The sequence below is a fragment of the Nematostella vectensis genome, chromosome 1 (genome assembly GCF_932526225.1).
Source record: "Nematostella vectensis chromosome 1, jaNemVect1.1, whole genome shotgun sequence".
NCBI lineage: Eukaryota > Metazoa > Cnidaria > Anthozoa > Actiniaria > Edwardsiidae > Nematostella > Nematostella vectensis.
This window is the reverse complement of record NC_064034.1, coordinates 10,554,815-10,572,404: the sequence shown is the minus strand read 5'-3', so window position 1 is coordinate 10,572,404 and position 17,590 is coordinate 10,554,815. Positions and strand designations below refer to the sequence as shown.

At 42.0% G+C, this 17,590-nt stretch overlaps 2 protein-coding genes across 6 annotated transcripts in view; one reads left to right on the top strand and one right to left on the bottom strand.

The window, feature by feature from the left end:
• Positions 1–111: 111 nt before the first annotated feature.
• LOC5507515 overlaps positions 112–17,590 on the bottom strand; it is a 29,344-nt gene continuing 11,865 nt past the window's right edge. Inside the window, exons 12-23 of one of the 2 annotated variants that reach the window (XM_032376163.2) lie at positions 16,689–17,050; positions 15,643–15,819; positions 14,835–15,039; positions 14,350–14,418; positions 13,919–14,059; positions 13,532–13,624; positions 13,215–13,388; positions 13,064–13,139; positions 10,793–10,934; positions 2,917–3,074; positions 1,983–2,039; positions 112–1,485 (exon numbers count right to left, since the gene is read on the bottom strand). In XM_032376163.2, coding sequence (XP_032232054.2) covers positions 1,314–1,485; positions 1,983–2,039; positions 2,917–3,074; positions 10,793–10,934; positions 13,064–13,139; positions 13,215–13,388; positions 13,532–13,624; positions 13,919–14,059; positions 14,350–14,418; positions 14,835–15,039; positions 15,643–15,819; positions 16,689–17,050 — 1,826 coding nt within the window. In that variant the 3' untranslated portion in view covers positions 112–1,313. Of the gene's footprint in view, positions 1,486–1,982; positions 2,040–2,916; positions 3,075–10,792; positions 10,935–13,063; positions 13,140–13,214; positions 13,389–13,531; positions 13,625–13,918; positions 14,060–14,349; positions 14,422–14,834; positions 15,040–15,642; positions 15,820–16,688; positions 17,051–17,590 lie in introns of both variants that reach the window. The other variant, XM_032376162.2, reaches the window with a different exon arrangement.
• Positions 3,045–10,948, top strand: LOC5507500 (melatonin-related receptor). Of its 4 annotated transcripts, none has more exons than XM_032376173.2 (3): positions 3,045–3,300; positions 5,049–5,158; positions 8,514–10,948. In XM_032376173.2, coding segments are annotated over exons 2-3 (2,058 nt in total). In that variant the 5' UTR covers positions 3,045–3,300; positions 5,049–5,157; the 3' UTR covers positions 10,571–10,948. The 4 variants fall into 4 exon arrangements, with proteins under 4 accessions (XP_032232064.2, XP_048581573.1, XP_032232062.2 ...); XM_048725616.1 differs by having other exon boundaries at positions 3,045–3,396; XM_032376171.2 differs by lacking the exon at positions 3,045–3,300 and adding an exon at positions 4,656–4,974.

Genomic DNA, 17,590 nt, shown 5'->3' with positions numbered 1-17,590 from the left:
GGGATAAATTACACGGGGTACCCAATTTGAAGATTTGCGAGTCACAAATACCAACATGAAAATAAATATTTCCCCTCGCAAACTGAAAGTCGTTTAAATCAAACTATTGGGAACTGTTTTCTTTTTTTTAATACTATTTCTATTCACCGTTCGCGTAACACTTAACGTTCGCGTAACACGTATAACACTAATTTATAATCTCTGATATGTCTTTTCTCTTTTCCTTAACGATTTCAACAAAACGTCAGTATTTAGCGCATGATATGAGCTTGAATTTACGCTTTCTTTCATAGGGCTACCATTCCCTAAATTGCGCATTGAACTACGGTTCCCGTGGACCAACCACGCTAAGGATTAAATTTCAATTATTCTTTCAATATATCAAGCGGGTCACCAAGAGAGCCATTAAGATCCATGTGAAATACTTCAGTCTTTCTTATATGGCGATTTTTTGTTAGGCACGGCCCACGGGAAACCAGGGTGACAACTTCTATACAAAAGAGGCTGCGAAGCAGTCTACTGCTAATATCGTTCGTATAACTTTTTCCGAACAATTTCTTAATATTTTGGATGAGTTGAAAATTGACCACTGTTGAGTATTTTAATACGCAATACGAAAGCCCTCCGTTAAAACGAAACATAACTACTAAACTACTACGAGTTTCCTCACTGAAGTTCGGAGACGCGAAAGAACTATATTGACAATGAAGCGGTCCTAATATCTTTGTACTCAGATGGACAAAGATATCTCGTCATTCTCAATAGTCTAAAAAGTGGACGCCATTGTTCTTATCTGATACATACTAGTTCATTGGGCGGCATTGACCACTCCTTATTTTAAACATCAACAACGAATTCAGTGGTATCCAACAGGTATCCCACAAGGGTTAACAGGTATCCCACAAGGTTACGTTGGAACAGCCTGTGCATGTCCTGGATGCAAACGACTAATGTCCTCTCTGTAATTAGACGGCTTGACCCGTTTTGGTTTTCTTTCTAGTTACCCAGGGGTTATCATCTCCTCGGGACCTTGGAACGATGGATGTGCCCTGAGTGGACCATCCAAGGATTGATGTCAACTTTGTTGTCATGTGAGCCCCTTCTTCTCTCCCTGGTTACCCAGGGTTTTCTCTCTCCCCGGGACCATTTCCTGAGGGATCGCTAGGTCCCACAAGGAGGAACTTGCTACGTCGCGCGTGCTCTTAGTGGACCATCTCAAGGTAAATGTGCACTTCGTCTTCCGCTGTGTCGTACAGATCGAGAGAGAGCGTGTCCTCTTTATTTCATAGTTTTGCTCCTTATTATCTCCCTGGCTACCCAGGGGTTATTATCTCCTCGGGACCATTTTCTGAGGGCTCACGAGGTCCCTCCAGGACCACCTTGGTACGTCGTGCATGCCCTAAGCGGACCATCTCAAGGTTGATGTGCACTTCGTCTTCAGACGTGTCGTACAGATCGAGGAAGAGCATGTTGGTCGCATCAGAGCTAGAAAAAAGAAGGCACCAAAGACGATTTTAGCGCCAAAGCAAACGAGACATCAAGGTGAGAGGGCTATATTAGACTTCAGTGCAGAAAAAAAAGCAAAAAAGACATCAAGGTGAGAGGGCTATATTAGACTTCAGTGCAGAAAACAAAGCAAGGAAGCAGGCGCGTCCCCAGGATTGGCTGAGGGGGTGGGGTGGGGGGGTGGGGGGGGGGGGGGTGCGCATGCAACCTTCAAAGTGCTTTGAATATTATCCTAAGAAAGTGAAAAGTGCCACAGCGGGGAGGGGACCTTTTCAATTATCCTTTTAACGGAAACCCTCAGTATGTCCGCAGCTCGAGCGCCAGCCCAGCGAAATACAGAGAAACGAGGCCTCTGCTAGCAGGGAGAGAATTCTAATTCTAATTATCTAAAAAAACAGACATAAATAAATAAACATAAAGAAATAGACATGAAGGGAAGAGGGATTGCCCCATTATTATAAATTAAGGTTTACTACCTTGACAGAACCTGCGCAATTAGAACTTTGTCAGCTGTTAACTCTTCAAACTTCTCACTAAAACGAAACAAGAACAAATCAACCAAGAGTACAGGAACAAAACAGGCAAAGATAGAAAAGGTTAGCCCTAGGATGCATGCAGCTTTCTTGAGATCCATCCATTCCCATACGCAAATATCATAGTTTTTAGGTGAGTGTTGTTTTGCTTTTATTTTATTTTTTTAGATCAAGTATCTTCTTCTCGAACAGAGTTTTTATTACAACAATAAGAGTGTAGTAAATTATCTGTGAAGAGTAATTAGCGATGAACTTGGCCCATACAATATTCCTGTGAGTGAATATATTTAATTAAATTGTTTTTCTTTTCATCAAGCAAGTGCAGCTGCCATATGAAGTAGGGAAATACGTTCCCATTAAACACTCTGAATTGGGCGGGGGAGATGATATTGAGGGGAAAATGCTCTTAAATCTTTTAACTATCCAGGGACTTTGGAGAAAAGGGCTTTTTGAGAAAAAAATTACATTCGATTAAAATTATTTAACGCTCGAAACAACTGCACCACTACTCTATTTGTTCACTTGTCACGCAGTCCACCTATGTTTTTACACTGCTTGTCTTTAGTTTCGCTATGTATACCAAGATAGAGAGTATCATGGAATAGTCGTCATTACAGCAACCAAAGTATAAGCAACAGCAAAATGATCACAAACAACAAAAAAAAAGGAATCATCAAGGAATTTATTTAAAATAAAGGATCAGCCTGCTAGAAAAACTTCAAAATAACCATTCAGTATCGAAGCCTTATACTTTATCGGCGATTTTTCACTGAGAACTTCTCAGTTATTTACTTGAATGAGCCGAGGGAAGTAGATGGTTTATGGTACTAGTACGGGAGCGTAAAATGGGGGCGTTATCGACGCCCTTTTGTCTCACCCAGCTTCCTTCGACCATCTACCGTCATCCCCCGCAGGCTCAGCGTTAGCGAGCAGGCACTCTATAGCTTGGAAGGGTAAGTGGAGAAACTGTGGGAGCATGCGCTTTAGGAACTTCTCCGGCACCCAGGCGGTGTTGCCATAATCCACAAGCGACACCTGCAGAGAGGAAGACGCGATTAGTGTTAACCTACCGGGGCGTAAGAGAAAGATAGCGAATGAGACTCGACGCTTGCATGGTCCCGTCAAACACCACAGAGACGCCTACATCTAAGTGATACTAGATCGGGACGAGGGGGGCCCGTCAGCAAGTCTGCTTGAGTAACGAGCTGGGAACCTTTACTGACGACTGAATTGTGTAACTTATTTAAGCGCACCCGCTTGGGTAAGTAAAGGAGCTGGCACGATACTTGTCCGGGATTCCATGGTGTTGACAGGTCACATAAGGATAGGCAGCAGTAAATTGGAAATTTCCTCTAAGGTAAAGCGACGACTTTACCTGCTTTTGCCTTTTCTTTATTAAGATTTTTTTCTCACGACTTAAGCGTATTGTTAATGCACATACAGGACGGGTTATTTTTTATAACACTCTTTTTTGAGTTGAGGCTGAGCCGTTCCTTCTTTTTTGGAGAATTTAAGGCTGGAAGCGTTCTTATAACAAAACGTTCTATTAAAGGAAAACATGTGCAATTTTTCTTCAGGTTGATCTTGAAGGTGAAAATGACAAGTAACTTTTTTTTCAATACAATAATCATGTTCGTAAATTTTTATCTAGACAGACAGTAACGTCTATTCAGTATGGTATATTTATATCTACTTAGCATGAACCTCGTACTCAAGTATAAAAACGGATAATCGAAACTTTTAAAATGTAAAATGCAATTAGCTTAACTCACATCATTACTCATATCATTAAAAATAATTTCAATTAAGACACAATCTTACAGGTACAATTTTGTTCAACAAAATTGATCCTGTGTAAGAAGAAAGCCAGTCTCATTAAACCCTCGGGTGACTGCAAACAAACATTACCGAGAGCATACATTACACGCGTAACTTTATTATCGGCAATATAGATTTGTCATTTTTAGACGAAGCGAGTCGCTTAATAATGTCCCTCGGTATGTCATCTGACTACACGGCTTAAGCCCCCCATTGACAAAGGCGTTAACAAATATTAAATTAATTTTTGTGGGAACCGCCACAAAGGGACCAATAAAAAATGCGAAATGTTACGAAGACATGTTGGAAAGTCATGTTTGGACATGATATTTCCATCCAACAAGAGAACTAAATACACCTGTACCAGGATTTGTCTTCATTGTCGCATACTATAAATTGGAAGTAACATTTCGTGTCATCGACGGCAATAACAAAAACATGTACTTAATAGAAACAGAGGGGTGTACATTTTTTCTATCTTATTTTGCGTAACATGGGTTTCTATGGTAACATAACTTTACTAAAACCTTTAAAAGAAAAAGTCGACAACAACACAGATTTATGTTTTTAAGAACGATATTTCGGCAGGCCAATACCTGCCTTAACCTGAAGAAGGCCTGCCGAAATTTCGTTCTAAAAAACATAAATCTGCGTTGTTGTCGACTTTTTCTTTTAAAGGTTTTATTAATTAAAATCAACTGTCGACGCACACCAGCAGATAGAGGCTGTCCGGTGGTTTCTTCCTACGTTTTTGTAAATGACTATACTGTCAATCATCTTTCACCTTTAGGCAAGCATGTGGTTGTGCGCATGGGCAATTGAGTTCTCTAGCCCAATAGCGATAGCCCAAAATCCGGGAAAACAGATGTAGATTCCCACGCCTCGTGTACACAGGCTTTTGTGTGCTGTGGACCTCTCACGGCCAAGACTACAATAGCAAACATGAATACCTCGAGGGTACAAAAACGAGTCTTGAAAACTACTCCAGTTCAAAACCTCGGGAAAAATCACACTCTAGGTGAACAAACATTTGGAGTGTGTATGCAACTGATCAAATGCCGCTTCCATTAGACTGAGGGGACGCCTAATTCATAGTATTTCACACCTTATTATTCAGGTAGTTCATAATTTATATTATCGGACCGTAATCGGTGTGATCGGGATGGTAAAGGTTCTGTCTGAATGTTGCAGGTTCAGTCATGTTAGACAGCTTCGAATTGCTTCCGCCGTGACTCAAATTAGAAAAGATCACAGCTAACCTCCGACACAGTGAGGGAACTTGGCTGAGTTTTACAGGAAAAGTAAGTCATTTTCTTGTCCTATGTTTGGCCACGAGCAGGTGTTGTTTTGGGTAGGATTAGATCTCTCCATCTAGCTTTCTTTGCTCCTATCAGCAATGCCCATCTTCCAAACACTTCCTCAATCATTCAAACGCTCTTATTCTTTAAAAAAATACTATCCTCTTTTGGGTGTGGGATCCATTTGTGGGCACATGTTATTATGGCGAAAAGAGGCCCCATGAAGGGGACGGGAATAAAAATCTAATTAACGCCGACTGAGTTCATAGCTTTACTGGAAACGACGGAAATAAACCTCTCGGTAGAAGAGCAGAATGAAAAAAAAAAAAAGGAAATAAAACTTCTTCTTGGGAAAGTCTTTCACCTCGAAAATTTCTAAGTATATCAGGCGCGCAAAGTTAGGAATGCGAAGACGCACTGTGACAAAACCGCAGATTCTACGGGATTTGTTTTAATAAATTCCTTAACTGCCTTTTGATCCGAAAAATACCGAAAACCAGTTACAACATCTCTTGACAGTCAAAGAAATACTTGTATATAAGAATAACAAACACAATCAGATTTCATCTCAGAAATAAGCTCGACGAGATTTTGTGATTACGGCCATCAAAGAGTCCGATGGTAGGCGACGTAATTTGTGAATAGCCTCTAATTGCTGACGACGTGCACAATAATTACTTGGAGATGAATGGTCATGAAATAGTCTGCATCCATGGGGACTCGTATATACGGCGATACGAACGCCATAAAGACCCTTAGGCCGGACCATATAGAATTTTATCCTCGCAAATCACAAAGAAAATAGCCGATTATACCCAATTGACAAAGGCAAACAGACAAAAATAAAAACATAAAATAAAAAATAAATAAATAAATAAAAGATAAAATAAAGTCTAACATCCTAGTAAACCCAGGGGATTTTTAGTGAAACGGTAACAAAAAAAAACACTTGGTTTCCGCGGATGAAAAATGAACCCAATTGACAAAGAAACGATGATTATAGATAAGATGACTAACAAATAGATAGTAAACGAAGGCGAGCAAATATAGAGTTGGATTAGGGGTTACGTACATCATACGTTGTATGATTTTTTATCTTGGTTCTCAGGCTTTTTCGAATTTTATCTCCGCATTTCCGTATTTCCGTATGTCCTATTTCTACCGAGGGTCCATCACTAAATCACCAACACAGTCGCAGTGTACTAAATGTTGCGAGCTTAATTGAAGCTCAACGGTTGCAGTATTGTACTCAAGTGCTAACGTGGAGGTTTCACCAACCTTTTCATAGGGGCTGCTTTTTTACATTAAAAGTTGATAAAATTATAGGTCAGTACTTGAAAAAAGGACGCTGCCGCCTTCATTTTCCGTCATCGAATAATTAAACAGACTACGTGCTGAACATATATCTGGATAGAATCCCGAAGGGGACCCTTAAAATTCCTCCAAAATTTGTCCAAATATTACAAAACGGCCCGGACTGAATCTTATAAAATTAGTGTACGGGAACATTCGATCGCAATCCTATACATCGAACATAATATTCGCTATGTACATCACTACAAGCTATTTTATATTATCGCTATATGATTGTATGAGTACAGATAACATGGATCTTGATTATGATACAAGTGCTCATGTATGAGCAAGTTCTGTCCAAAAACATAGTGTATCTACAGTGTATCCTCTGAATGTCACTGATGAAAGACAGGGGCCTGATGGTCCTTTACTTTGATTTTTGCATTTCATTTTCGAACCTTTAATTTCGGAGGTAACAAATCAAATAAATATGAGATTTGCTGATTAAGCGGTTTCTGTACAATGTGCGGTGCTGGCCTTTGATCACGCGAAGGGAAAAACAAAGGTTATAGGCTTTAGAATGGCTCGTATCACGATGGACTCCCAGCAGGCGGCGAGTCTACAAATCCTGTTAGACACCAGTACCAGAAGATAGCGCCGTCCGCCAAAATATTAATCATTACCAGCCATGTTTAGCAGTATAAGCCTGCGAGCAACACCCGATGTTGGCATTTGTTATGAGCTAATTTCTGTGGAGAAAACAGCCCAATGACTAGTAAGTCTTTAGGAATCGCATGCGATACCCAGAGATACCGTCGCTGTTCTTGTTATTTACGATACTCTGGTTAGCTAGAGTTATTTTATTTGGCAAGTTCAGTCGCATGCGATACCAGGAGATACCCTAGCTTTTCGTATATCTTTTCAAACATGGCTCTATTTTATGCGATACTATGACTAGCTAGTGTTTTTTTGTACACGGCATGTTTAATCGCTTGCGATACCCCTAGCTAGTCGTATAAACCTTTTGGCATTGTGTTATTGTATTCGGTTAGTTATTACTCGATTATTACCAAAAGCATAGAGCAATATAGTTGTTATATCACTCTGCTGTTACTGGTCTGGATACACGAGCCGCGAACAAAGAGTGTCTCCAACTAGAAATGGTTTTATGTGAATAGGTCTTGGGGTATCGTTGGGAAATTGTATAGAAAAATCCGTGATCATTCTATTCTTTAATATATATTTCTGGCGAATTTATGTTTGTCATTTTTGTCATGGTCCATAATTCGGAGTACAGACAGGTAGTGGGGTGGGGGGGGGGGGTGGGGGTAGGAAATTGCCAGTTAACGGTTTTGTCTGTTCTCCATCCTTCCGAATTCATGTGAGCAACAAATTCTTAACGGCTGTGGTTTGTGGAGTGTGTTACTTATATATAAACGCAACAAATTATTGACGGACTGTAACATGTATATTACATATTCATGTGAGCAATAAACTGCTACAAAACTAGCATTTCTCTTCTTGTGTCAATCTTACAAACAGGACCAGTAGATTCGTTTCGCAGATGTTAAAATTCGATATAATGGATCAGTTACTATCGCTAAATCAAAGAAATGCGTCAACTTTCAATGGCTTGCCAAAGCTTTCGACCAAATGTCCTAAAAGTTGAAAAGATCGGTCCAACGAGTATCAGCTCCCCTTTTTGATCTATAAACCCAATATGCTGTGCTCAGATCTATACTTTTAATCCGATCCTATTTTCCAGTGGCAATCCTATATCATTACACCTATTTTCTCAGTGGCAACTGAACACATGTACTCAAAGCTTTGGTATTTGTGCTCATTGTTTTCCACGATTCGTTGATCGAATAAGGTGTACACTGATCCGCCAGCCTTGTCTCCAGGTTCAGGCGTTTTAACCGGGCTTCCTGATAAGACTTATGACGTCATTGGAGCTCGTCCCAGACCCATAAATTGCCTCCGGGTTCACCTTCAAGAACAGGAAACCCGTTAAGAATGCCTGCGACTAGACTGCTGATCTGTTGCTTTCACTGTCTTTCAGTGACCATCGACCGCGCGCTGGTGGAGGAGAAGCCTGGGGTAGCCATCCTGCTGACCGTCCTCTTCCTTATCATCTTCGTCGTCTCGCTATTCGGCAACTCGCTCGTGATCCACACCGTGCGCTCAACCGAATCCATGTGGGTCACCGTCAACATCCTCGTCGTCAACCTCTCCGTCAGCGACCTCATCTTTATCCTGCTTCACCTCCCGAGAAACATCGCGCACCTCTACTACGCAGAGCGCTGGTTACCAGGCACTCACGGTCGCTCGCTCTGCAAGCTGAACCACTTTGTTGTGGGCCTGACGTTTTGTTCGTCTCTCTTCAGCATTCTGGCGCTCAGTATTGACCGCTTTCTGGCCGTGGTGAGGCCGATTCAGCATAAGACACTGGGTAGTAACTGGCTGAAAAAGGCAGTGCCCGTTATTTGGATTATCTCATTGGCGCTGCCGATACGAACAGCGACGGACGCCGACACGGCTTGCGTGAAGAACATCACGGTCTGCGTGTCGGCCGAGGTGGACTACGCCTTCATGGCGGTGGTATGGTGCTTATACCTGGTGCAGCTCATAGCAATGGCCGTGCTCTACTCCATAGTGGTGTACAAGCTCTGGAACAGGCGCATCTTGACCGGTTCAGGGGCGGTCACAAGACAAACGGTGACCAATCAGAGAACGGCACGGAGAGTGACAGCCATGTTGATAACCGTGGTACTTGCGTTTGCTATTTGTTGGTTGCCAATGGTAACGCTGATGACCATGAAGGCGACGGGATTGGGGGCGCATATGTCGATACGTCACGTGAATAACATCTTTATGATCTCACACGGGGCGCTGCATCCCGTTATTTATTTCGTGTTTAACGAGAACTTCCGTAAAAAATTCCGACAACTCACGCATACTTGGCTTACGAGAGGAATACGTTTTCAAAGAACGGCAGATTCGAGGCGGGAGACCCAACGCGTGCGACTTGAAACGATCAGGGGGAGGGGAGGGAGGGACAATGAAGTCATTGTGCTATCGGTGATCAGACGTGAAGGGGTGACCCTGCTAAGGGAGAAGAACAGTGGACACTCAAACGGCCCAGGCAAACGAAAACGTCGTGAGGCGGACACCGAAGGGCACACGATTGACACTAACGACGTAAATTCCTCTAGTGATGCAGGACATGATGATGGTCACGCAACTGATATCGCCGGTAAGGCAACTGATATCACCGGTCACACAACCGTTATCACTGACCACGCAACTGATATCGCCGGTCACGCAGCTAATACCGCCGGTCACGCAGCTAATACCGCCGGTCACGCAACTAATACCGCCGGTCACGCAACTGATATCGCCGGTCACGCAGCTAATACCGCCGGTCACGAAACTGCTATCGCCGGTCACGCAACTAATACCGCCGGTCACGCAACTGAAACCGCCGGTCACGCAACTAATACTGGCGGTCACGAAACTGTTATCGCCCGTCACGCAGCTGATATCGCCGGTCACGCAATTAATACCGTCGGTCAAAGTAATAAAGGGACCCCTGATGACACTGGAAGGAGTAACGGGCAAACTCCAGATAATGCCCAACACAATGAAAGGACGCCAGATAACGCCAATTACGATAGAAAGGAGTCTCATAAAATCCGTTTATGCAATGGTCATACATCTAATGACACTCAATGCAATGGACGGACATCTGATGACACCCATAATTGCAATGGACAGACGCTTGATGACACCCAATGCAATGGACAGACATCCGATAGCACACAATGCAATGGAAAGACGTTTGATGACAACCATAAATGCAATGGACAAACATCTGATGCCACCCAATGCAATGGAAAGACGTTTGATGACACCCAATGCAATGGACAAACATCTGATGACACCCATAAACGCAATGAGCTATCATTTGATGACAAGCAATGCAATGGACAGAGATCTGATGACACCCTATACAATGGGCAGTTATCTGACAACAACCATACATGTAATAGACAAATGTCTCAGGACACCCATAAATGCAATGGACAGCCACACGTTGGCATCAAATGTGATGGATAGAATTGTAACCAAAATAATAATAAGCATGAATCAACCATCGTGAAACACGTTTTACGTGATACAATTTGTAATAACACGTAATTGTTCCGCTTGGTGACTCTTGAACAGAAGTGAATGTATAAAATACAATTACATATTATTGCAGAGTGATTGCTCAGGCTGAGATGTGCACAACTCAAGCGATTCTCAGTTATTTCTAGCGAAGTGATGCATTGTACATACCTGGATAAGGTCCTCCTTAAAATCAATGACTTGAGCACGATACCAAATGTTGTCTTCTTCGTCGCAGTGAACAACCGCCAGTTCACCTGGAGCAGGTAGAATAGCGCCACTCTCACGGAAAAGGTTTCGTGAATAAAAATTACTGGAAAAAAAAAACAATTTTGTCATTTACCTAATTGCATACTTCCATATAAACTAGTGCTATTAAAACTAAATTGCGACCTGACCATAAGCTATTCTTCTGACACTTGAATAACACAATTTAAAAGACAAGCGCATATTGTTCAAAGACTGGGTAACCTGTAACCATAACAAGGGTCCAACCTCAGCCCACGACTAGTTTTCAACGTCAACCCATAACTAGTTTTCAACGTGAACCCATAGCTAGGGTACAACCTCAACCCACGACTAGTTTTCAACGTGAACCCATAGCTAGGGTACAACCTCAACCCATAACTAGTTTTCAACGTGAACCCATAGCTAGGGTACAACCTCAACCCACGACTAGTTTTCAACGTGAACCCATAGCTAGGGTACAACCTCAACCCACGACTAGTTTTCAACGTGAACCCATAGCTAGGGTACAACCTCAACCCACGACTAGTTTTCAACGTCAACCCACGATTAGTTTTCAATGTCAACCCTTGACAAGTTTTCAACGTCAACCCATGACTAGTTTTTAACGTCAACCCATGACTAGTTTTCAACGTCAACCCATAATAAGTTTCCAACGTCATCCCAAGACTAGTTTTTAACGTCAACCCACGACTAGTTTTCAACGTCAACCCACGATTAGTTTTAACGTCATCCCAAGACTAGTTTTCAACGTCAACCCACGACTTAGTGGTTAATTTCAATCCATGGCTAGGTTTTAACTCAAGAGAGCATAAGATAAGAGAAGGACACTTTGGTATTACCCGCGCGCCATGTCGATTCCGAATCCGGCTATTTTTAGTAACCACCACCCCACCACTGCGCGTGAGGATTTGCTCCTTTTATTTTTTCCTTCTCCCCCGCGGGTTGCGTGTTGTTGTTTTGCCAACTCGATAGAAATTAAAAGAGATCATGTAAAATAACTCGGAAGAAGAAAACAAGTCTAACTTAAGTTACCAAGATTGGCAAATATACTCACAGAAAGCTAAATCCCTGAATAGTTTGACTGTTTTGTTTGTCTGAGCGGCGATGTCAAATGAGGAAGAAAAAATCGACGAGCGATAAATTGGCTGTGATACTGTGTTTGATTCAAATCCCGACACCAGCTTGTATAATAACAACATAATGATATAACATATAATAACAACATCAAAGAAATACAGTAATATCTCCCTCTTTATTTTCTCACTTTTACAAAAGCTCAGATACTTCAGCTTGCTGGCTTTGATCATCACAAAAATGCATTCCCTTGTTACAAGGAGAGTTTTATGAAATGTATTTTTCTTGGATTCCTTCTAAATTCACCGGAATATTCACAAAAATCAATATTATATCTAATGTCTAACTTACAGATTTCGTTTGACCATTAGGAAGATAATGAATGTTGAGAAACCACGAAGAAGCAGCAAGTTAGGGCAAAAACGGTGATTGAAGCACGAGGTTTTCCACTCTTGATTTTGAATGAAGTCTCGTTTTGGAAATCTTGCAATCCTCGAACAACTACCCGTATCCTTGATACTAGAATGACATTTTCGATGGTATTTGTGCAAATAGGGTGTTTTTTTCGGTTTCATGTCACAAAATAGCGGCAAACAACAAGCTGTTAATGCCAAAGAGCGGGGGTAGGGTGAGTAAAAATGCTCACGCGCAGTGGTGGGGTGGCGGTTACTAAAAATAGCCGGATTCGGAATCGACATGGCGCGCGGGTAATACCAAAGTGTCCCTCTCTTATCTTATGCTCTCTTGTTTAACTTCAATTCATGGCTAGGGTTACACTTCAATTCATGGCTAGGGTTTAACTTCAATTCATGGCTAGGGTTTAACTTCAATTCACGGCTAGGGTTTAACTTCAATCCATATGGTTAGCGTTTAACATCAATCCATGGCTAGTGGTTAACCTCAACACATGACGAGGGTTCAACCGCAGGTAAGGAGAAAGAGAATGTACAGCAGGCGCTTCCTGCCTCTGGGCATAGAATTGTTTGACAAGGGGGGACATACGTATAAGCTATTATATTAAAATGTCTCTATTGCACATAAAGCGCTCCTAAGGCCATGCTGTAAATGTCCATGTTTCATTAGGAAGCTTATATGATTTGCACGCCAACCATTTCTCACCTCATACGTTTCATCATCGCGTCAAGGTCCTCTTGTTCTTCATTGGGATCAGCTGCGATTAGAGCACCAGAGCGGGCTGACAACGCGAAAACAAGAAATAAATATCGAATTCAGATTCTTTGGTCTAGACGTGATAGTGAAATGCAATTACCTTCGATGATCTTTTTCTCTATAGATTCTGATCCACAAGGAAACTGGATCCAGAAGTGTCCGGGGTTCATGATGGCCGTGACCCGGACGGCCACCCACGTGCCGACTTCCGGCAGCTCCACAGATGAGCTGATATTATTACAGTATGCCTGAACCTCAAACTTCGGCTGCTCGCCTGGAAATGATCCATGTTATAGTCTCATTGCACCGTTTTTAATGTTGTCTACTCTATAATTTTAGTGCCAATTAATGCGTTTCAATCTCAAAACCACTGAAGAATCATTTGCAAAGATCTCAGAGGACTACTTGTCGAAGTACCTTCTTTAAGGTGCAGAAATTCGCAGTTGTCTCCTCGCCAACACGTAGAAGTCTTGGATTTGAAAAAGCGACAGACCTTCAAGTCACGGGACTCTGAAAAATATAAAGGGGAAAACTTAACCGATATCATTGCAAAAGTTGTGCTTTTAAAAGACCACTAGTCGCCACCCTGTTGTTATTGCTTTCATTAATATTGAATACTATTTTAAAAATTCCCAAACAGTGTTATGTTGAAAATCTCACAACAGCTTCCCCGAATCAGTCGATGGAAATGGATGCTTTCTCACACTTGGTATTTTACTAAGATGACAGAATAGAACTTTTTAATCACCGGTAATTCACCTTATTGCTACTGGCCCTAGTAAAACATTGAGTATCATCACTTACTGTATCCTAGGATGGCGACCTCGGCGTCGTCCACGTCGGTGCGGTACGAGTTTCGTGATGAAATGTAGTCCTCCATCATGGGGTTCCAGCGCTGATACGCCTCATCGTCAGAGTCACCAGAGTCGCTAAGTAGTGGACTCCCTGTGGTAATCAGGATGTTAAGATGTGCTTTACATTATACCTGCGACGTGCATGCTACGCAGGCTAATTTTTCTTAGAGACATCTAGGTTAAAAGACTGATGCATTTTCTTGGAGAAGTGCACCAATGTTCCCCAATCTATCTAGAAAATCTGACCCATTTCCTATGCAGCAAGTAATGTAGGTTGACAAGGCTAAACAATGTGACGTATTTCCTTTTTCACAATAAATGTATAAAGGTTGACAAAGCTAAAAGACCTGACGTATTTCCTATGTAATGGAACACAGATACCTGTTCCGGAAATCCTCTCTGCGGCTTTCTCAAGTTCTGATAGTGTCACCTTTACCTTCTTAGTGGTTTCCACTGCAACACAATACAATATACAGCAACGATTGTAATAATTAAACATGCTATGCCAGCAATCAATAGCAAGAGAACTGTTTGTTTAAGTACAGGGGCACAAGCAAGGATGATAGAGACAAGTATAGTCCGAGCCATGCCGCGCCATATCGTTACTGCCGCCCCGCTCATCAAATTTGCTTCATTTGTTGACATGGCTGTAATCAGTAAAGCATTCAAAGGAAAGGAATGGAAGCTTACTGTAAACAAAATGGCAGTCACTGGCTGAATCAATTTGAATTGGCAATTATATTGGGTCTTTTCAGACCGTTAGTTGAGGCACAATGTTCTGCTACACAGTTTATATGAATGATAACATCGCTAATAATGATTATGACCATAAATGTGGTGATGAAAATAATGATAGTGAACTGAACCTTCATCAGTGCCGTTGTCAGTAGGTGTTAGATCCACCTGTAGGTTCTCCTCACATGGCTCGGCAAGCCCGGTGTCGATTAGCACTTGGTTGATGTGAATATCCTCGTCTTCTGTTGTGTCGTACAGCTCCAATACGAGGGTGGGGCGCCTGTATGTGACGCCTACTGCACGTGGACTGTAGACGGGTGCCATCGAGCAGAACACCTGAAGTCCCGACATAAAAGGATCAGTCGCCATTATGTCATCTTAGGAAAATTACAAATGCGAGAAAGCATCTATTTCCATCGGCTGGTCTGGGAAAGCTCTCGCGATGTTTTTAATTGAAATTGATAAATATCAAACTTTGTTTTGAGATTTTATTCCGAAATTTTTCCTAATGAGTTGTCTAGGTGTGGCTTACAAGGATCCTAAGGGCGGCGCTTATTCGGAGCAGATTGCTTATTTCAGTACTAGTCGGATAACTGTCATTTTTTTTATTTCAAGTACTAAATTCAACAAAAAATGATGCTCTAACTTATTGAACAGAGAGACGTGTAACAAGAACAACTCCAACAAATAGTTCTGAACGCGTCTTCAGTACGTTGTTCAAAAATAAAAGAGTAACGTGTGGGTGATAAAAAAGCCTTGCCTTTGGAAGGGGGATTTATTTGAAGAGGATGCTTGTTAATATTTTGCGCCTTATTGGGGGAGCTTATTGGGAAGTGGGCGCCGAAACGAGCATTCACCACCTACAACACAACTACCAATATCATCGGTGCATCATTACAATAATCTTATCATCATTATCATCCTTGCAGTCACTTGTACCTGAGAATAGACCTGGGGGTCCCATGGTACCATCAGACCCATCAGAGACTTGTCATCTCCAGTCAGACCCTTGAAGAGCTCGGTAGCCGCGTGGGACCACTTACGATTACGATCTTCTCCTAGTACGGCGAGAGGGGGAGGCAGCGCCTTATCGGGGCTGGGGGTCAGGTACTTCTCCTGGAACGCCACACAATAAAATCACCCGCGATGTAAAATGAAGAGAACGATATATAGATTTGGCCATTGCCTAAGGGTGAAAAGTAATGAATATTTTTTTTTTACTAACTGTGGAGTCGAAGCAAAATCCAAAGAAGCAATATTCGCAATCATAGCAAAACCGTGAAGAAAATCGTACCGGGGTCAATCGGTAGAGCCTGCTTTGTCATTCAAAAGTCAAATGATTGTTTTTGTTGTCAGAGCTCTTGTTTTATAAATTGTATAATCAAGACAATGGCTTCAAGCTGGTTTTAGAACCTTGCGTTTTCCATGGAAGATCTTAAATATGGCCAATAGAACGATAATACAAAAAAGACTAAAGAAAACGTGCTGAAAATATTTTTGCTTTAAGAGGAGAGATACGGCAGTCAGAAGAGATATCTTCACCATAAGAACTCAACACCGAGCTGCAAACGCAAGTTTGTGCTGAGCCAGACAGAAACTCGAAATGAATCTGCCTAGTACGACAACGAGACTAAAAATCCCGCCTATCATCTCGATCAATCAGTATGGATTTTATTATGGATACCAACAAACGTATAAACAGACAGACATGACGGCGCACCCGTCGTGACCACGGGAGCTTTATCGCATCGTCTACAACTTTCTATACCAATGGTGCTCCGCTTATGCAGTGCTTTACGCTTCGGACTGTACAACAACAACTTACAGACCTGAAGTTATTTTGCTCAGTCTAAAGAAGTTTGCACTCCTAACTCCAAAAGAACGCTTTTGAATTGAAAACCTCAATTCATACGATAAGTATTGCTCGTTAAATTAAAAATAATTTATCAAGTGCCACACCCTACAAGAGTACTGTAAATCATTACCGGTAAGGCTTCACCGCCGTCACCACTGCTATTATCTCCCACCAGCCTCGTGTCTAAGCCTTGTTTCTCGGGGAGTTCCAGTAGTAAGGATGTCTCACTGAGATCGCTGTCGTAAGACTCGTCCCCCGCAGCACGGATGATGACACTCTCATCATTCACCACCTTAGGTCTCATCTTCGTCTTCCCCCGAGTGCGTTTTCGCGGGCTGGTAAAGGTGGCCGGTTTCTCCACCACTTTAAACTGTGCTGGAGCCTTTTGAGGAGACTCTTCTGATGTTGATTGGCGGAAGGGTGTGGCTTCCTCAGTGCTAGACTTGCTTGAATCTGAGGTAATAGGTGGTGCATTTTTCTCAAGGTTTTCATCTGCTCAAATAAAGCAAAATAGTAACGTAAATCATTAAGGTTACGGTTCACCTACGCGACTGTGTCGCGCTAGAAATTAAATTAAATGCGCGTGTCAGATTTTTGTAATAACAAAAAACTGCACATACTAAGATTCGTAATATAATTGAGCATCTACCCATGGCTTTTTCTCAATAAGGAGTTTTTTGTTTTTTAGTTAGGGCGGAAATACGCAAAATCATACTGTTGTCTTCGGTTGGTACCCTTGCTTCGCGCCTAGGTTAACGCAATACGTCTTCCATCAGCACATATCAATCTTCAAAATGGGCTCTCATTTTTTTCATATTGTATTCCATTGAAGAGTTATTTTTTTGCAAAGTTGCCGCATGCAAATTTCGGCTATTTCCGACCTTTTGTGCTTTTTGCATACAGTAGGTGGAATATTTATCTTATCTGCCAATTGGTTTGAAGTGGCCCTAACATCACGAAAAATACAAAAAAATTGAGCGAAGCTTCCCGGTTTCTCAGGAGGGGGCGGGGAGCTCCCAATAGAACCCCCCT